General features: G+C 49.6%; 1 protein-coding gene across 2 annotated transcripts in view; it reads right to left on the minus strand.

The window, feature by feature from the left end:
- Nucleotides 1-21,607, minus strand: part of zdhhc17 (zinc finger DHHC-type palmitoyltransferase 17) — a 48,785-nt gene that overhangs the window by 6,984 nt on the left and 20,194 nt on the right. The window contains exons 7-15 of one of the 2 annotated variants that reach the window (XM_046296846.1): nt 20,959-21,023; nt 19,674-19,836; nt 18,421-18,546; nt 17,741-17,749; nt 16,094-16,236; nt 14,403-14,503; nt 3,896-4,020; nt 923-985; nt 724-817 (exon numbers count right to left, since the gene is read on the minus strand). In XM_046296846.1, the coding sequence (XP_046152802.1) occupies nt 724-817; nt 923-985; nt 3,896-4,020; nt 14,403-14,503; nt 16,094-16,236; nt 17,741-17,749; nt 18,421-18,546; nt 19,674-19,836; nt 20,959-21,023 (889 nt within the window). The remainder of the gene's footprint in view (nt 1-723; nt 818-922; nt 986-3,895; nt 4,021-14,402; nt 14,504-16,093; nt 16,237-17,740; nt 17,750-18,420; nt 18,547-19,673; nt 19,837-20,958; nt 21,024-21,607) is intronic. The other variant, XM_046296847.1, reaches the window with a different exon arrangement.

A 21,607-nucleotide genomic window follows, 5' to 3' on the forward strand; every position in this document is an offset into this window, starting at 1 on the left:
TCTCCAGGTCAAGACAAATGAGAGACGTAGAGAGAGAGAGAAGGAGAAAGAGAGTACAGTAGGATTGAATGAGGCCAAGTAGTTGTCAGATCTGTCAGTCGGCTCTTTGGGTCATACTCAGATACATGAGCAGGTGTGTGGGGCTGCTGCCAGTCACTGTTTGGACTAAAGGATGTGAGGAGGGGGCACCTGGCCAACACACTGTGGACCTCTAGGGAGTAACTGGTAGTGCGTCTACGTCGCTGCCTGTCTGAAAGGCAAACTCCATCCTGTCAGGCTCTTAGGGGACAGCATGGACGCTTTAGGACCCCCTTCCTTCCATCTCAAAGTTTACAGGCAGACATGTCTGGACACGTGTCAGCTTTTCATGAGGCCATCTGTCTGGAAGTCCAAACAGTCGAGGGAAAAACAGGCAGCTGCTGCTTCACGGCTAATAGAGCTGGGCAGTGCACGCACACACACACACACACACACACACACACACACACACACACACACACACACACACACACACACACACACACACACACACACCTTTCTATATTCTGCCAGAACAGCTAATGAATTCATATGGGTGTCAGCTTGTTTATTTTTCTTAAAGAACCATGTGCTGCTTCATAGGCTGGAATTCTGTGGACATAAATGACTATCAGCTGAACTAACTCCGGTTGCTGGGCTATGGGTTGTTGCTAAGCTAAAAACTGCTGCTGGTGTTACACATACCGACACAGTTGCCCACCCAAGGGCAGTGGTGGTCGAACTTGGCGATACAGCGGTTGCACACGGCACAGTGTTTGGACCGGATGGGCTTCCTTATCTGTGTGGACAAATACAAATGTATTGGGGCTTGACAGAATGACAACGTTAAACCCAAACCATGCAAAACACTTCAGTACATAATACAATTAAGTAATTTCTTTACCAAACAAGTACTGCAGAATATGCTGAGATCCAGGCTTCCTGTCTCCGCCAGTTCAACAATAGTCTGGAGATGTGAGAGAGAGAGAGAGGTGTGAGAGAGAGGTGTTAACCAGTGGACCAGGCTCTGGTTAACACTACAGAGCACTAGCGATGGGGGCAATGCCCAGACCAGTGGACCGGGCTCTGGTTAACACTACAGAGCACTAACGATGGGGGCAATGCCCAGACCAGTGGACCGGGCTCTGGTTAACACTACAGAGCACTAACGATGGGGGCAATGCCCAGACCAGTGGACCAGGCTCTGGTTAACACTACAGAGCACTAACGATGGGGGCAATGCCCCGCCCAGAGGACCAGGCTCTGGTTAACACTACAGAGCACTAACGATGGGGGCAATGCCCAGACCAGTGGACCAGGCTCTGGTTAACACTACAGAGCACTAACGATGGGGGCAATGCCCAGACCAGTGGACCAGGCTCTGGTTAACACTACAGAGCACTAACGATGGGGGCAATGCCCCGCCCAGAGGACCAGGCTCTGGTTAACACTACAGAGCACTAACGATGGGGGCAATGCCCAGACCAGTGGACCAGGCTCTGGTTAACACTACAGAGCACTAACGATGGGGGCAATGCCCAGACCAGTGGACCGGGCTCTGGTTAACACTACAGAGCACTAACGATGGGGGCAATGCCCAGACCAGTGGACCGGGCTCTGGTTAACACTACAGAGCACTAACGATGGGGGCAATGCCCAGACCAGTGGACCAGGCTCTGGTTAACACTACAGAGCACTAACGATGGGGGCTATTTTTAGCCCTCTCATCAATCCCACACAATGGGGATTGAGCTGGGGTCAGTAAAAAGCTGGATACCCTACTATACTCCATCAGTGTGTGCTAATGAGAGGCGACTCCCAGAGCTGTGGGGAGAGTGGATGCCTCTAGCACTGGGCCACTGGGTTGAACATTGTGCGTCACAAATTACATCCTATTCCCCATATAGTGTACTACTTTTAATTCGTAAAAAACAAAATGGTGCAATGTGCCCAGCTCTCTAATCAAATTCTCAACTTAGGCACTTCTCATGCTCCGGGGGTGGTTTCCCTGAGGTACAGATCTAGGATCAGCTTCGCCAACCCCAAACATCAGTTGGAAAAAGGTTAAACTGACCCAAGATCAGTGTCTATGGGCAACCTCACCCAACTCTACTTGCCATTTCGTAACAAAATGGTGGTGCGTTGGTTAGTAGTATCGGCATGATGGCTGGTGCCCGCGTCATGGGCAGTGCCAGCGTCATGGGCAGTGCCAGCGCCATGGGCAGTGCCAGCGTCATGGGTAGTGCCAGCGCCATGGGCAGTGCCAGCGCCATGGGCAGTGCCAGCGTCATGGGCAGTGCCAGCGTCATGGGCAGTGCCAGCGTCATGGGCAGTGCCAGCGTCATGGGCAGTGCCAGCGTCATGGGCAGTGCCAGCGTCATGGGTAGTGCCAGTGCCAGCGTCATGGGTAGTGCCAGCGTCATGGGTAGTGCCAGTGCCAGCGTCATGGGCAGTGCCAGCGTCATGGGCAGTGCCAGCGCCATGGGCAGTGCCAGCGCCATGGGCAGTTCCAGCGTCATGGGCAGTGCCAGCGTCATGGGTAGTGCCAGCGTCATGGGCAGTGCCAGCGTCATGGGCAGTGCCAGCGTCATGGGCAGTGCCAGCGTCATGGGCAGTGCCAGCGTCATGGGTAGTGCCAGCATCATGGGCAGTGCCAGTGCCATGGGTAGTGCCAGTGCCATGGGTAGTGCCAGTGTCATGGGTAGTGCCAGCGTCATGGGCAGTGCCAGTGTCATGGGTAGTGCCAGTGCCCGCGTCATGGGTAGTGCCCGCGTCATGGGCAGTGCCAGCGTCATGGGCAGTGCCAGCGTCATGGGCAGTGCCAGTGCCAGCGTCATGGGCAGTGCCAGCGTCATGGGTAGTGCCAGCGTCATGGGTAGTACCAGTGCCCGCGTCATGGGTAGTGCCAGCGTCATGGGCAGTGCCAGCGTCATGGGTAGTGCCAGTGCCATGGGTAGTGCCAGCGTCATGGGCAGTGCCAGTGCCAGCGTCATGGGTAGTGCCAGCGTCATGGGCAGTGCCAGTGCCAGCGTCATGGTAGTGCCAGCGTCATGGGTAGTGCCAGCGTCATGGGTAGTGCCAGCGTCATGGGTAGTGACAGCGCCATGGGTAGTGACAGCGCCATGGGTAGTGACAGCGCCATGGGTAGTGCCAGCGCCATGGGTAGTGCCAGCGTCATGGGTAGTGCCAGTGCCAGCGTCATGGGTCGTACCAGCGTCATGGGTAGTGCCAGTGCCAGCGTCATGGGTAGTGCCAGTGCCAGCGTCATGGTAGTGCCAGCGTCATGGGTAGTGCCAGCGTCATGGTAGTGCCAGCGTCATGGTAGTGCCAGCGTCATGGTAGTGCCAGCGTCATGGGCAGTGCCAGCGTCATGGGCAGTGCCAGCGTCATGGGCAGTGCCAGCGTCATGGGCAGTGCCAGCGTCATGGGTAGTGCCAGCGTCATGGGTAGTGCCAGCGTCATGGGTAGTGCCAGCGTCATGGGTAGTGCCAGCGTCATGGGCAGTGCCAGCGTCATGGGTAGTGCCAGCGTCATGGGTAGTGCCAGCGTCATGGGTAGTGCCAGCGTCATGGGTAGTGCCAGCGTCATGGGTAGTGCCAGCGTCATGGGTAGTGCCAGCGTCATGGGTAGTACCAGCGTCATGGGTAGTACCAGCGTCATGGGTAGTACCAGCGTCATGGGTAGTACCAGCGTCATGGGTAGTGCCAGCGTCATGGGTAGTGCCAGCGTCATGGGTAGTGCCAGCGTCATGGGTAGTGCCAGCGTCATGGGTAGTGCCAGCGTCATGGGTAGTGCCAGCGTCATGGGCAGTGCCAGCGTCATGGGTAGTGCCAGCGTCATGGGTAGTGCCAGCGTCATGGGTAGTACCAGCATTTACCTTTTTCTTCTGCTCCTCTGAAGCTTTGATGATCCCGGGGTCTGATTTCCAGGACTTGCCGAAGTTGTAGAACAGACAGACACTGTTCAGGAGGAAAGGCAGGTGGACGGTGGCAAACGGGAGATGTACAGAGGAGTTAAGGAGGACGGCTGATTGGCTGAAAGGTGACGACAGCTCTTAAAGGGATAGTTCACCCAAATAACACAATGATATTTTGGTTTCACATCCTGTCAGGAGTCTGGACAAGGTCAGACAGAAAATGCTTTTTATATACTTCCACACTATGAGGTTGAATAATACTGTGAAATTGTGAAAATTATAATAATGCCGTTATATTGTAAGGGCTGTTTGAAAAGACTGCCTGAAACTTCAGCCTGCTTTGGCGTGATGGCGTTTTGGCTTGCCTAGTAACATCAAAAGGTGCTAACTTGGGCAATAGACCAATAAGAAAGAGTTCCACAGCTCTTTGCCAGTAACAGGTAGTTTTCAGTTTTCCCTACTCAGACTGCTCCCAGACAGTCTTAACAATATTCTTGCTTGAGAAATTACTATTTGTTATGATGCCATCTATTCTTCTTGACATTTATTTATTTTGAAAAACAATCACATAAGGTACTTAATTGTTACACAGAAATTATTTGACAAAGTTAAAAACAGCTGCATTGGACCTAGACGGCTGTGCTGGCTCTGACAAGCCATAGTGACATCATCCAGACAGAGCGTGTGTCCCAAATGGCACCCTATTTTCTACGTAATGCACTACATCGGAGTCCTATGGGCCCTGGTCTAAAATAGTGCATTATAAAGGGAATAGGGTGCCATTAGGGACGCAAAAAAGACTCGCCCTCCGCCCACTTCAGCCTATGAGGAAAGCAGCTCAGTGGAAGCTTGACTCATACTCTCACCCAACCAGAGTCCCGAGTCCCTCAGACACGCGTCATCATTTGCACAGGAAACGCAACGGAGTGAGTCTAACCAAAGGGAGTGGTCAGGCTTAACCCTAAAATGCCATACAATCTCTTGTATCTAGAACCCAAGTTTACTTTTCACAGGGCCTGTAGTCATTTAATCAGGAACTACAAATGAAAAGAATCCCATAAACCTCCTTAGGAATTACAGCTTCAGAATTGGATTTGCATAGAATATATTCCTGTATTTAGGAAATGCCTACACCCAAGGACTACTGTCATTTCTCTGTGCATTTTAACCACACATTAACACATCTCCCACAGTGTGGAGTTAGAATGTTGATTATATACATGAGAGAAACATATGAGTGACTGACTAAATAAACTTTAGATTATGGAGTTGGCTTGAAGTCATTAATTATCGACTTGAGCCGTTTCAAGTCTGTATGGCAATCTAGTGATTAGGGTGTGTGTGTGTGTGTGTGTGGGGGGGGTGTGTGGGGGGGGGGAGAAGAGTTAGTGGGACACAAGGACATCTGTGGGCTTGTAACGTAAAGAAGGATTTCCTCAATTATAGTGGGGGTGGAGTGAAGTCACGGCATGACAAACAACTAGATTCCAGGAAGGAAACTCTGAGCCCTATGGCCCCCCCAGAGCCCTACATAGGACCTAGGGTGGCATTTGGTTCTCAGCCATACTCTACAGTGCTTTCAGTCTCTAAAAGCTGAATGAGGTCATAAATCTGTATAATTATCACCAAAAGAAGTCTGGGCGCTTTAATTACCTCTTCCTCTGTAGGTCTATCTAGCTACTTCATAAGATAAACACTTCAAATTAACTATGTGGGGCTGCCCAAATGGAACGCTATTAATCCCCATATAGTGTAGAGGAACATAGTGGATTTCCATAGAAAGTAGTGCACTACAAAGGGAACAGGGTGACACTAGGGATTCATGCATGGAAGTCCTTATCGCCTCACTAAATCAATGGGCCGTGATACTTCCAGTAATTCTTACAGTGATCGATGGAGATTCTCATATGGACGACGCTTCAATGTTTCCCTTGAGGCCTTGTTGTGTACGCCCTCCCCGTAGCAGCTATTAGTCTTTGGAATGGCTTAGGAGAAGGGGTGTTACACAAGATGGGCCAAATAAAAGGGTCACGCCAAGAATTTATCAAGCATGCTGATTTAAGGAGACTAATGGTGTTGACAGTGTCCATACAGCTCCGGGGTGAAATGTCTCCTAGGTACAGATCTAGGATCAGCTGTCCCTCCCACAATCTTAACCTTATCCATTAATATGGATATTTCAAAACTGACTCGAGATCAGCATCTCGGGGCAACTTCCCCCTACACCTCTATACAGTGTGGTGCAGGGTGGGGTAGTCAGGGTGTCGCTGAAGATTGAATGTCCTCCTAAAAGAACACATCACAGGACCAGCTCAGTCTCCGACTAATAGACTTCTACTATCTCCTCCAGTCTCCTACTAAGACTTCTACTCTTCTCCTCCTCCCCCAGTCTCCTACTAATAGACTTCTACTCTCTCCTCCACCTCCCCCAGTCTCCTACTAATAGACTTCTACTCTCTCCTCCTCCCCCAGTCTCCTACTAATAGACTTCTACTCTCTCCTCCTCCCCCAGTCTCCTACTAATAGACTTCTACTCTATCCTCCTCCTCCAGTCTCCTACTAATAGACTTCTCCTCTCTCCTCCTCCAGTCTCCTACTTATAGACTTCTACTCTCTCCTCCTCCCCCAGTCTCCTACTAATAGACTTCTACTCTCTCCTCCTCCCCCAGTCTCCTACTAATAGACTTCTACTCTCTCCTCCTCCCCCAGTCTCCTACTAATAGACTTCTCCTCTCTCCTCCTCCCCCAGTCTCCTACTAATAGACTTCTCCTCTCTCCTCCTCCCCCAGTCTCCTACTAATAGACTTCTACTCTCTCCTCCTCCCCCAGTCTCCTACTAATAGACTTCTACTCTCTCCTCCTCCCCCAGTCTCCTACTAATAGACTTCTACTCTCTCCTCCTCCCCCAGTCTCCTACTAATAGACTTCTACTCTCTCCTCCTCCCCCAGTCTCCTACTAATAGACTTCTACTCTCTCCTCCTCCCCCAGTCTCCTACTAATAGACTTCTACTCTCTCCTCCTCCCCCAGTCTCCTACTAATAGACTTCTACTCTCTCCTCCTCCCCCAGTCTCCTACTAATAGACTTCTACTCTCTCCTCCTCCCCCAGTCTCCTACTAATAGACTTCTACTCTCTCCTCCTCCCCCAGTCTCCTACTAATAGACTTCTCCTCTCTCCTCCTCCACCAGTCTCCTACTAATAGACTTCTACTCTCTCATCCTCCCCCAGTCTCCTACTAATAGACTTCTACTCTCTCCTCCTCCCCCAGTCTCCTACTAATAGACTTCTACTCTCTCCTCCTCCTCCCCCAGTCTCCTACTAATAGACTTCTACTCTCTCCTCCTCCTCCCCCAGTCTCCTACTAATAGACTTCTACTCTCTCCTCCTCCCCCAGTCTCCTACTAATAGACTTCTCCTCTCTCCTCCTCCACCAGTCTCCTACTAATAGACTTCTACTCTCTCCTCCTCCTCCAGTCTCCTACTAATAGACTTCTACTCTCTCCTCCTCCTCCCCCAGTCTCCTACTAATAGACTTCTACTCTCTCCTCCTCCTCCAGTCTCCTACTAATAGACTTCTACTCTCTCCTCCTCCTCCAGTCTCCTACTAATAGACTTCTACTCTCTCCTCCTCCTCCAGTCTCCTACTAATAGACTTCTCCTCTCTCCTCCTCCCCCAGTCTCCTACTAATAGACTTCTCCTCTCTCCTCCTCCCCAGTCTCCTACTAATAGACTTCTACTCTCTCCTCCTCCCCCAGTCTCCTACTAATAGACTTCTACTCTCTCCTCCTCCCCCAGTCTCCTACTAATAGACTTCTACTCTCTCCTCCTCCCCCAGTCTCCTACTAATAGACTTCTACTCTCTCCTCCTCCCCCAGTCTCCTACTAATAGACTTCTACTCTCTCCTCCTCCCCCAGTCTCCTACTAATAGACTTCTACTCTCTCCTCCTCCCCAGTCTCCTACTAATAGACTTCTACTCTCTCCTCCTCCCCCAGTCTCCTACTAATAGACTTCTACTCTCTCCTCCTCCCCCAGTCTCCTACTAATAGACTTCTACTCTCTCCTCCTCCCCCAGTCTCCTACTAATAGACTTCTCCTCTCTCCTCCTCCACCAGTCTCCTACTAATAGACTTCTACTCTCTCATCCTCCCCAGTCTCCTACTAATAGACTTCTACTCTCTCCTCCTCCCCCAGTCTCCTACTAATAGACTTCTACTCTCTCCTCCTCCTCCCCCAGTCTCCTACTAATAGACTTCTACTCTCTCCTCCTCCTCCCCAGTCTCCTACTAATAGACTTCTACTCTCTCCTCCTCCCCCAGTCTCCTACTAATAGACTTCTCCTCTCTCCTCCTCCACCAGTCTCCTACTAATAGACTTCTACTCTCTCCTCCTCCTCCAGTCTCCTACTAATAGACTTCTACTCTCTCCTCCTCCTCCCCCAGTCTCCTACTAATAGACTTCTACTCTCTCCTCCTCCTCCAGTCTCCTACTAATAGACTTCTACTCTCTCCTCCTCCTCCAGTCTCCTACTAATAGACTTCTACTCTCTCCTCCTCCTCCAGTCTCCTACTAATAGACTTCTACTCTCTCCTCCTCCTCCCCCAGTCTCCTACTAATAGACTTCTACTCTCTCCTCCTCCTCCCCCAGTCTCCTACTAATAGACTTCTACTCTCTCCTCCTCCCCCAGTCTCCTACTAATAGACTTCTACTCTCTCCTCCTCCCCCAGTCTCCTACTAATAGACTTCTCCTCTCTCCTCCTCCCCCAGTCTCCTACTTATAGACTTCTACTCTCTCCTCCTCCTCCCCCAGTCTCCTACTAATAGACTTCTACTCTCTCCTCCTCCTCCCCCAGTCTCCTACTAATAGACTTCTACTCTCCTCCTCCCCCAGTCTCCTACTAATAGACTTCTACTCTCTCCTCCTCCCCCAGTCTCCTACTAATAGACTTCTACTCTCTCCTCCTCCCCCAGTCTCCTACTAATAGACTTCTCCTCTCTCCTCCTCCACCAGTCTCCTACTAATAGACTTCTACTCTCTCCTCCTCCTCCCCCAGTCTCCTACTAATAGACTTCTACTCTCTCCTCCTCCCCCAGTCTCCTACTAATAGACTTCTACTCTCTCCTCCTCCTCCCCCAGTCTCCTACTAATAGACTTCTACTCTCTCCTCCTCCCCCAGTCTCCTACTAATAGACTTCTCCTCTCTCCTCCTCCCCAGTCTCCTACTAATAGACTTCTACTCTCTCCTCCTCCTCCAGTCTCCTACTAATAGTCTTCTACTCTCTCCTCCTCCCCCAGTCTCCTACTAATAGACTTCTCCTCTCTCCTCCTCCCCCAGTCTCCTACTAATAGACTTCTACTCTCTCCTCCTCCCCCAGTCTCCTACTAATAGACTTCTCCTCTCTCCTCCTCCCCAGTCTCCTACTAATAGACTTCTACTCTCTCCTCCTCCCCCAGTCTCCTACTAATAGACTTCTACTCTCTCCTCCTCCTCCAGTCTCCTACTAATAGACTTCTACTCTCTCCTCCTCCTCCAGTCTCCTACTAATAGACTTCTCCTCTCTCCTCCTCCAGTCTCCTACTAATAGACTTCTACTCTCTCCTCCTCCAGTCTCCTACTAATAGACTTCTACTCTCTCCTCCTCCACCAGTCTCCTACTAATAGACTTCTCCTCTCTCCTCCTCCCCCAGTCTCCTACTAATAGTCTTCTACTCTCTCCTCCTCCCCCAGTCTCCTACTAATAGACTTCTCCTCTCTCCTCCTCCCCCAGTCTCCTACTAATAGACTTCTCCTCTCTCCTCCTCCCCCAGTCTCCTACTAATAGTCTTCTACTCTCTCCTCCTCCCCCAGTCTCCTACTAATAGACTTCTCCTCTCTCCTCCTCCCCCAGTCTCCTACTAATAGACTTCTACTCTCTCCTCCTCCCCCAGTCTCCTACTAATAGACTTCTACTCTCTCCTCCTCCTCCAGTCTCCTACTAATAGACTTCTACTCTCTCCTCCTCCTCCAGTCTCCTACTAATAGACTTCTCTCTCCTCCTCCAGTCTCCTACTAATAGACTTCTACTCTCTCCTCCTCCAGTCTCCTACTAATAGACTTCTACTCTCTCCTCCTCCCCCAGTCTCCTACTAATAGACTTCTACTCTCTCCTCCTCCCCCAGTCTCCTACTAATAGACTTCTCCACTCTCCTCCCCCAGTCTCCTACTAATAGACTTCTACTCTCTCCTCCTCCCCCAGTCTCCTACTAATAGACTTCTACTCTCTCCTCCTCCTCCCCCAGTCTCCTACTAATAGACTTCTACTCTCTCCTCCTCCCCCAGTCTCCTACTAATAGACTTCTACTCTCTCCTCCTCCTCCAGTCTCCTACTAATAGACTTCTCCTCTCTCCTCCTCCTCCAGTCTCCTACTAATAGACTTCTACTCTCTCCTCCTCCTCCAGTCTCCTACTAATAGACTTCTCCTCTCTCCTCCTCCAGTCTCCTACTAATAGACTTCTACTCTCTCCTCCTCCACCAGTCTCCTACTAATAGACTTCTACTCTCTCCTCCTCCTCCTCCAGTCTCCTACTAATAGACTTCTACTCTCTCCTCCTCCTCCAGTCTCCTACTAATAGACTTCTACTCTCTCCTCCTCCCCCAGTGTCCTACTATTTCAGTAACAATAAAACTGTGGAGGTGACCCAGTACTTGTAACTACTTTAAGGAGGAAAAATATTTTCTCCTTTGAGTCCCATGTAGAAGAAAATGTGTGCTGGGGCTGAAAAGGCAACCGCTTGGGGCTCCGCCAACGACACTTGATCTGGTTTTAAAGGATAACCAGTCTGCAGTAGCAGACTTTGAAAACCAGACGGAGACAGAGATACCAAGCCCACACCTGGAAGTCAATGCAGACACAAAGCCTAGACAAAGGCCAAGCCGCCTCCACTGATTACTATTGCAGAGACGTCGCATGACTGCCTCACAACCACCACAAACCACCACCGCACCACAACCACAAAACTACCGTACAACCACCACCGCACCAAAACCACCACAAAACTACCGTACAACCACCACAAAACTACCGTACAACCACCACCGCACCAAAACCACCACAAAACTACCGTACAACCACCACCGCACCAAAACCACCACAAAACTACCGTACAACCACCACCGCACCAAAACCACCACAAAACTACCGTACAACCACCACCGCACCAAAACCAACACAAAACTACCGTACAACCACCACCGCACCAAAACCACCACAAAACTACCGTACCAAAACCACCACAAAACTACCGTACAACCACCACCGCACCACAACCAACACAAAACTACCATACAACCACCACCGCACCAAAACCACCACAAAACTACCGTACAACCACCACCGCACCAAAACTACCACCACCACACAACCACCACAAAACTACCGTACAACCACCGCACCACAACCACCACTGCACCCCAACCACCATCGCACCACAAAACTACCATACAACCACCGCACCAAAACCACCACAACCGCACCACAACCAACACAAAACTACCATACATCCGTGACTGTATCAGATTCAACCCAGATCACAACAATCAGACATTGAGACTACATGTGACCAACTGGGTACGGACCTCGGTCTACTGCGCGAACCAAGACTGTGCTAGCCCGCTGAGCTACAGCCAAGGCATTAACTCAGAGAGCTAACGCGAGTCTTCAGGTCTCAGGCAAGGTTACCACCTCAGTTACATAACACCACTTCCCAAAGAGGCACAGTTGGACTGGAGTGAGGAGGGACTGCTGGAGTTTGAACGCTCCGGGGTGTAGTTTGTCCTAGGCACAGATGGGGTAGGATCAGCTTCCCCTCCCCCGATCTTAACCATTAGTGGGGAAAATGCTCAACTGACTCAAGATCAGCGTCTAGCGTCAACTTCACCCTACTCCATTTAGGAATCCATCCCTTGCTGTAGCCGTCTACTGTTCTGAGCTGCCAGTTTTCACTACACAATGAGGTACAGGCTACTGTTAACAGTGACTACGTGGACGTAGATATTCTTTGGATAGAACAGCCCTACAACAATGAGATAAGAGGCATTGAAGAGGACATCTCAATGGGCTGATTGGCTGTTGGGCAAGAGGTGAGACTGGAAAAACCTGCCTGACTATTAAATCTCAAAGCTGCATCACACAAGAGAGGACCTGTGTATAGGTGTGAATTTCACTTACACTCATAGTGGTGGCTTATGTGAACTCTCATAGATCAATGTTCCCATGAAAGACACAAAATTGCAACCAGAGGGAAACTGGTAACAAGACAGGCCCTGTTGAAAAAGCAGGAGAGGTTACAAGGGATTGACAGAGAGGTAGACGGGGAGCAGAGCAGCAGATCCAAGGAGACGAGCAACATCATGCAGATGAAATGGACTGAAGAAACACTCCTCTCCCATCAGCAGTCAAATGAGGCAGATAAGAGACCAACCCTCCTGACTTTAAATGGGGCATTCAGCAGTTTCAGACCCGGGAAGGGAATTTTCCATGACCAAAAAGCAACTGGAGGAGCCATCTTGGAGCTACAGAAACACATTGATCGCTTCAAGTCGCTTCATCGGGTCTGACTCAGTCAGCTGTGCTGCACCTCAAGAGTGTTGTGCACATCTTAACTCTCAGTATTCATTAAAGACTGTCTCCACACAGAGCTGAAAGCACACCGAGTTCAGTGATACAACGTCTTTTCTGGACAGGAGACTATTCATATAGCAAAGAGCGAGCCCAGCTTTATTCAGCACCCCAGAGCACCGAGGACAACAGTCCCCCTCACCTCTTCACTGTCCACCTGTCTTATCTGGACAGGGGACTATTCATATAGCAAAGAGCGAGCCCAGCTTTATTCAGCACCCCAGAGCACCGAGGACAACAGTTCCCCTCACCTCTTCACTGTCCACCTGTCTTATCTGGACAGGGGACTATTCATATAGCAAAGAGCGAGCCCAGCTTTATTCAGCACCCCAGAGCACCGAGGACAACAGTTCCCCTCACCTCTTCACTGTCCACCTGTCTTATCTGGACAGGGGACTATTCATATAGCAAAGAGCGAGCCCAGCTTTATTCAGCACCCCAGAGCACCGAGGACAACAGTTCCCCTCACCTCTTCACTGTCCACCTGTCTTATCTGGACAGGGGACTATTCATATAGCAAAGAGCGAGCCCAGCTTTATTCAGCACCCCAGAGCACCGAGGACAACAGTTCCCCTCACCTCTTCACTGTCCACCTGTCTTATCTGGACAGGGGACTATTCATATAGCAAAGAGCGAGCCCAGCTTTATTCAGCACCCCAGAGCACCGAGGACAACAGTTCCCCTCACCTCTTCACTGTCCACCTGTCTTATCTGGACAGGGGACTATTCATATAGCAAAGAGCGAGCCCAGCTTTATTCAGCACCCCAGAGCACTGAGGACAACAGTTCCCCTCACCTCTTCACTGTCCACCTGTCTTATCTGGACAGGGGACTATTCATATAGCAAAGAGCGAGCCCAGCTTTATTCAGCACCCCAGAGCACTGAGGACAACAGTTCCCCTCACCTCTTCACTGTCCACCTGTCTTATCTGGACAGGAGACTATTCATATAGCAAAGAGCGAGCCCAGCTTTATTCAGCACCCCAGAGCACTGAGGACAACAGTTCCCCTCACCTCTTCACCGTCCGTGAGAGAATCAGTGCAGTTTACAGGGGAAGTGAACTATATGGGAATAGATCCAGAGGAGATAGTGTCTTGTCTGAGAAATTAGACTGCAATGTTACTTCACAAGCCTCTGAAAAGGATCCGGGGGAGGGGGGAGAGCATTATATGACTTTTTGATCCAAGTTACCACAGAAATTGTCCGGCCTCTTGTCATAATCAACAAACTCAAAACAACCAGTATGGTTGCATCACAAGCGCCTCTGATGTCAACTGTGACGCAAATGCAATGGTGTTTAGCATATAGAAATAATGAGTCTGCCGCCAACTGAAACATTTGCATTGTCTTGTGGGCCAGAAGTTGTACACAACAGTAAAGAGCCCTTGAGGGTGATATGATGCTCTCTGCACTGTAGTCTGAGAGGCAGGCCAATGCTCTTTAGCTGACCTCACACTCCAGTGCACTGTGGGTAATCATGACCAGAGGGGTTCCAGATGGAAGAAGGGAAAGCCCATCTGTCTGCTTGGAATAGGCTGCAGTTTGACTGACACTCTAATCGACCAATAGCCACAGGGGAGATATTCATACACTTTGGCTCTCAGTCAAAACCCATCAATTCCCAGAAGCCACCTACCTCCCAGATGAAAGAATTGATTGTTAGGAGGTGAATATTGACACACACAGCTGTCTTGCCAGGTGGCGCTGTGAACGAAAGGTCCTTGTACAGCACAGCAGTTCACTGATGTATCATGGTTGGAATGAGAAAAGGCAGAGGAAACCAGGGACTCTTATTGTAAAGGATATCAATCCAGAACCAGTAGAACCAGGTCACGTACATCCAGAACTTGGTTGCCAGGTAGATTCCCAGGGGCAGGGCGCTGTGCATGGAGTGGTCAAAGAAAGACCTGAGGAGGCGGGACAGATGGAGGGGAAATCACTGTTAGAACTCAGCAGTAAACAACATCACATCTCACAGTCCACAAAACCCTTAGAGCTGCATATCAAAGTCAACCAGATAGAGAAATAAACCCAGCACTAACCTGTTGGGATGTCTCAGGTTTAGAGAGAAATAAACCCAGCCCTAACCTGTTGGGATGTCTCAGGTTTACAGAGAAATAAACCCAGCCCTAACCTGTTGGGATGTCTCAGGTTTACAGAGAAATAAACCCAGCCCTAACCTGTTGGGATGTCTCAGGTTTACAGAGAAATAAACCCAGCCCTAACCTGTTGGGATGTCTCAGGTTTACAGAGAAATAAACCCAGCCCTAACCTGTTGGGATGTCTCAGGTTTACAGAGAAATAAACCCAGCCCTAACCTGTTGGGATGTCTCAGGTTTACAGAGAAATAAACCCAGCCCTAACCTGTTGGGATGTCTCAGGTTTACAGAGAAATAAACCCAGCCCTAACCTGTTGGGATGTCTCAGGTTTACAGAGAAATAAACCCAGCCCTAACCTGTTGGGATGTCTCAGGTTTACAGAGAAATAAACCCAGCCCTAACCTGTTGGGATGTCTCAGGTTTACAGAAAAATAAACCCAGCCCTAACCTGTTGGGATGTCTCAGGTTTACAGAGAAATAAACCCAGCCCTAACCTGTTGGGATGTCTCAGGTTTACAGAGAAATAAACCCAGCCCTAACCTGTTGGGATGTCTCAGGTTTACAGAGAAATAAACCCAGCCCTAACCTGTTGGGATGTCTCAGGTTTACAGAGAAATTAACCCAGCCCTAACCTGCTGGGATGTCTCAGGTTTACAGAGAATTAAACCCAGCCCTAACCTGTTGGGATGTCTCAGGTTTACAGAGAAATAAACCCAGCCCTAACCTGTTGGGATGTCTCAGGTTTACAGAGAATTAAACCCAGCCCTAACCTGTTGGGATGTCTCAGGTTTACAGAGAAATAAACCCAGCCCTAACCAACTGGCATGTCTCAGGTTTACAGAGAATTAAACCCAGCCCTAACCTGTTGGGATGTCTCAGGTTTACAGAGAAATAAACCCAGCCCTAACCAACTGGGATGTCTCAGGTTTACAGAGAAATAAACCCAGCTCTAACCTGCTGGGATGTCTCAGGTTTACAGAGAAATAAACCCAGCCCTAACCTACTGGGATGTCTCAGGTTTACAGAGAATTAAACCCAGCCCTAACCTGCTGGGATGTCTCAGGTTTACAGAGAAATAAACCCAGCCCTAACCTACTGGGATGTCTCAGGTTTACAGAGAAATAAACCCAGCCCTAACCTGTTGGGATGTCTCAGGTTTACAGAGAATTAAACCCAGCCCTAACCTGTTGGGATGTCTCAGGTTTACAGAGAATTAAACCCAGCCCTAACCTACTGGGATGTCTCAGGTTTACAGAGAAATAAACCGAGCCCTAACCTGTTGGGATGTCTCAGGTTTAGAGAGAAATAAACCCAGCCCTAACCTGTTGGGATGTCTCAGGTTTACAGAGAAATAAACTCAGCCCAAACCTGCTGGGATGTGTGTGTGTGTGACGTACTTGGAGAGGAACTGGACAGTGACCCACACGCCACAGTACATGAGGCCCTTGAGGAGCCAGGAATCAATGTCCAGGTCAGCGATGAAGCCCACCAGCCAGATCACCAGGAATGGGGTCCCCAACATGATCTTCTGTCTGAACTCCTGGGAGAGGACCAGAGACAGAGGGAAGGATGAGAGGAAGAGGAGGAGAGGTTAAACAGGAAGGCAGCGATGCACTGTAGACTGTGGAACCTTATTACATAAACAATAGTGTCAAATCAAATCACATTTCATTTGACACGTGACGAGTACAATAGGTGATACAACAGGTAACTAGTGGGTGACTAGTGCCAGAGCGTGGCTGGGTGACTAGTGCCAGAGCGTGGCTGGGTGACTAGTGCCAGAGCGTGGCTGGGTGACTAGTGCCAGAGCGTGGCTGGGTGACTAGTGCCAGAGCGTGGCTGGGTGACTAGTGCCAGAGCGTGGCTGGGTGACTAGTGCCAGAGCGTGGCTGGGTGACTAGTGCCAGAGCGTGGCTGGGTGACTAGTGCCAGAGCGTGGCTGGGTGACTAGTGCCAGAGCGTGGCTGGGTGACTAGTGCCAGAGCGTGGCTGGGTGACTAGTGCCAGAGCGTGGCTGGGTGACTAGTGCCAGAGCGTGGCTGGGTGACTAGTGCCAGAGCGTGGCTGGGTGACTAGTGCCAGAGCGTGGCTGGGTGACTAGTGCCAGAGCGTGGCTGGGTGACTAGTGCCAGAGCGTGGCTGGGTGACTAGTGCCAGAGCGTGGCTGGGTGACTAGTGCCAGAGCGTGGCTGGGTGACTAGTGCCAGAGCGTGGCTGGGGGACTAGTGCCAGAGCGTGGCTGGGTGACTAGTGCCAGAGCGTGGCTGGGGGACTAGTGCCAGAGCGTGGCTGGGGGACTAGTGCCAGAGCGTGGCTGGGGGACTAGTGCCAGAGCGTGGCTGGGGGACTAGTGTCAGAGCGTGGCTGGGTGACTAGTGCCAGAGCGTGGCTGGGTGACTAGTGCCAGAGCGTGGCTGGGTGACTAGTGCCAGAGCGTGGCTGGGTGACTAGTGCCAGAGCGTGGCTGGGTGACTAGTGTCAGAGCGTGGCTGGGTGACTAGTGCCAGAGTGGCTGGGTGACTAGTGTCAGAGCGTGGCTGGGTGACTAGTGCCAGAGCGTGGCTGGGTGACTAGTGCCAGAGTGGCTGGGTGACTAGTGCCAGAGTGGCTGGGTGACTAGTGCCAGAGTGGCTGGGTGACTAGTGCCAGAGTGGCTGGGTGACTAGTGCCAGAGTGGCTGGGTGACTAGTGCCAGAGTGGCTGGGTGACTAGTGCCAGAGTGGCTGGGTGACTAGTGCCAGAGCGTGGCTGGGTGACTAGTGCCAGAGCGTGGCTGGGTGACTAGTGCCAGAGCGTGGCTGGGTGACTAGTGTCAGAGCGTGGCTGGGTGACTAGTGTCAGAGAGTGGCTGGGTGACTAGTGCCAGAGCGTGGCTGGGTGACTAGTGCCAGAGCGTGGCTGGGTGACTAGTGCCAGAGCGTGGCTGGGTGACTAGTGTCAGAGCGTGGCTGGGTGACTAGTGTCAGAGCGTGGCTGGGTGACTAGTGCCAGAGCGTGGCAGTAGCTAATGGGGCCTCCCTATGGAGTGCTATCTAAAGATGTACCTTGACAACCTACACCATCCAGTGCAACAGCGTATGAATTTGAAAGACAACAGAAATGCAAAGTCAAGAAGCAAAACTTTGAAAAACACAAGATACAAGCGTAACTAATTGGTGCTTTGTGCTCCTCCTGTCCCAACGAGCAGGAGTGGTTAGATCACTTGACTTGGAGAGACTGATTAGGGCTCTGGGGTGAAGTACAGATCTAGGATCAGCTTCCATTCCCCCAAACCCAACATTAACTATTAGTGGAGAAAATGCTGATCTGACCCAAGATCACCGTCTAGGGGCAAATTCTCCTTCCGCCATGATTAGGGTCTTGACACAATCCTCATGTCTGTCCGTACAGAAAAACGTCTCGATTCCTCAGACTCCAAGAAATCACTACCTTGGATGGGAAATTACTTCAAGACAGAGGCCAGAGAAGGTCTGAATAGAGTGTTAGCTTTGGTCTGTCTGTCTCACGTCAACAACAGGGCAGCAACTTGGCCTGAAGGTGCTCTTTTTAGGGTCTGGGTTTGCTGGCTGGAAAGACAGGTGGCGGAAGGCTTTTTAGAGACAGAGGGACAATGGTGGCGTTACACATAGCCTTGCATGCTTACACAAATAAGTGTATGTATGTGAGTGAGTGCGTGAGCCTGCATGCTTGTGTATGTCCATTCAGTCTCCTCCCTGGTCTCTACCTTGTCCATCTTCAGCTTCTTCAGGTAGCCAGGACTGTCGTAACCCTTGGCCTGCCGAGCCTCCTGTAAATGGTTGACCATCCAGACGTTTTTCCTCTGCTTGGCCAGGTCCAGCGGCGTCTCACCCTGGAGGAATACAGAGGAATACAGCCAGAGGATCACCACGGTAACAAACCAGCTAATCACCACGGTAACAATCCAACACAGAGAGAGCCTAATTCAGACAGCTAGGTAGTACCAGATCATAGGACAGCTGAGGACACAGGATTAAAGGATGGACACTAAACAGTAGGACAGGAGAAAGGATGGACACTAAACAGTAGGACAGGAGAAAGGATGGACACTAAACAGTAGGATAGGAGAAAGGATGGACACTAAACAGTAGGATAGGAGAAAGGATGGACACTAAACAGTAGGATAGGAGTAAGACCATAGGATGGACACTAAACAGTAGGATAGGAGAAAGGATGGACACTAAACAGTAGGATAGGAGAAAGGATGGACACTAAACAGTAGGATAGGAGAAAGGATGGACACTAAACAGTAGGATAGGAGTAAGACCATAGGATGGACACTAAACAGTAGGATAGCTATTAAAATGCTAACCAGATACAGGACAGCTATTAAAGACTAACCAGATACAGGACAGCTATTAAAGGCTAACCAGATACAGGACAGCTATTAAAGGCTAACCAGATACAGGACAGCTATTAAAGGCTAACCAGATACAGGACAGCTATTAAAATGCTAACCAGATACAGGACAACTATTAAATGCTAACCAGATACAGGACAGCTATTAAAAAAATGCTAACCAGATACAGGACAGCTATTAAAAAAATGCTAACCAGATACAGGACAGCTATTAAGGGCTAACCAGATACAGGACAGCTATTAAATGCTAACCAGATACAGGACAGCTATTAAAGGCTAACCAGATACAGGACAGCTATTAAAGGCTAACCAGATACAGGACAGCTATTAAAGGTGACCAGATGCAGGACAACTATAAAAAGGTAACCAGATACAGGACAGCTATTAAAAGGCTAACCAGATACAAGCATGTGCTACAGGTCAGAGGGCCTTCATTTGGGGACATTTGGACATTTGGGCCTTCAGTAACATACCCTGGCTCTGGAGAGACATTTCCCAGTAGGTACAGATCTAGGATCAGCTTCTCCTCCCTCAATCCTAAACTTAACAATTAGGGGGAGATACAAAGCTGTCCCAAGATCAGCTGCACAGCCGCCTCACCTTGATGTTCTGTGCATCCACATTGGAGTTGGAGTCCAGCAGCAGGGTGATGACTGTAGTGTTGCCGGCCAGCACGGCCCAGTGCAGAGCCGTGTTTTTGTGGTACTTGTCACCCAGGTTGACCGACACGTTGAAGGTCAGCAGTAGCCGGGTGGGGTCCACGCTGTTAGGACGGGACAAAGTTCAAAGTTCAAGTGCAAAGCCTTTATGGTCTATTTATGAATTAATGACACAGTTGAAGATCAGTGGCTATTTAAGTATAAGCCCACTGCACATTATTCTTTGTCTCTTACCTGTCTATTATCCATTTCTAAATGTTGCGTATCTAGATGGGCATTCAATTTCTAAACGTTGCGTATCTAGATGGACATTCCATTTCTAAATGTTGCGTATCTAGATGGACATTCCATTTCTAAATGTTGCGTATCTAGATGGACATTCCATTTCTAAATGTTGCATATCTAGGTGGGCATTCCATTTCTAAACGTTGGGTATCTAGGTGGACATTCCATTTCTAAATGTTGCATATCTAGGTGGGCATTCCATTTCTAAATGTTGCGTATCTAGGTGGGCATTCCATTTCTAAATGTTGCGTATCTAGGTGGGCATTCCATTTCTAAATGTTGCGTATCTAGGTGGGCATTCCATTTCTAAATGTTGCATATCTAGGTGGGCATTCCATTTCTAAATGTTGCATATCTAGGTGGGCATTCCATTTCTAAATGTTGCGTATCTAGGTGGGCATTCCATTTCTAAATGTTGCATATCTAGGTGGGCATTCCAAATGTTTTATATCTGGGTGGGCATTCCATTTCTAAACGTTGCGTATCTAGGTGGGCATTCCATTTCTAAATGTTGCGTATCTAGATGGGCATTCCATTTCTAAATGTTGCGTATCTAGGTGGGCATTCCATTTCTAAATGTTGCGTATCTAGATGGGCATTCCATTTCTAAATGTTGCGTATCTAGGTGGGCATTCCATTTCTAAATGTTGCGTATCTAGATGGGCATTCCATTTCTAAATGGGCATGGATTTCCGTTTGTGTGACCGCTTTGTGAGTTTAAATTAACTTGGTGTATTATGGCTAGATGGGGAAAGGCGAGGATGTAAGTAGGATATGGGTGAACACATGACACACACACACACACACACACACACACACACACACACACACACACACACACACACACACACACACACACACACACACACACACACACACACACACACACACACACACACACACACACACACACACACACACACACACACACACACACACACCTGTGTGTCCTGTAAGCTGCCCACATCAAGGGAGTCATTCCATTCTGATCCATCATGTCCACATCCTATAGGAGGAGAGGGAGAAAGAGCAGTTGGTCACAAACCCCCAATAAACCCAGAAAAGACCGACACTGTGCTTCTTTGAAGATGTTTGAACTTCTTTGAAAATGCTGCTGAACAGTTCCAGGAAAAACCTGGCAGGGCTGACCATGTGGAATGCAGGTTTTGAAAACGAATGAAACACCGCCTCCTGGTGGTGGGAAACTAATGAAACAACGTTCCCTGTTTGTTTTTTTTTAACCTTTATTTAACGAGGCAAGTCAGTTAAGAACAAATTCTTATTTTCAATGATGGCCTAGGAACAGTGGGTTAACTGCCTGTTCAGGGGCAGAACGACAGATTTGTACCTTGTCAGCTCGGGGGTTTGAACTTGCAACCTTCCGGTTACTTGTCCAGTTACTTGTCCAACACTAACCACTAGGCTACCCTGCCGCCCTGGTGTTGGGAAACTAATGAAACAACGCCCGCCCAGGTGGTGGGAAACTAATGAACAACGCCCCTGGTGGCCGACAACAACATCTCCTGAGATTTGAATAAGCGAGAAAAGCTTTTAAAATAAAAAACTGTTTCAGTTCTGCTGCGATCGGAA

The sequence above is a fragment of the Oncorhynchus gorbuscha genome, linkage group LG14, assembly GCF_021184085.1.
Source record: "Oncorhynchus gorbuscha isolate QuinsamMale2020 ecotype Even-year linkage group LG14, OgorEven_v1.0, whole genome shotgun sequence".
Lineage (NCBI taxonomy): Eukaryota > Metazoa > Chordata > Actinopteri > Salmoniformes > Salmonidae > Oncorhynchus > Oncorhynchus gorbuscha.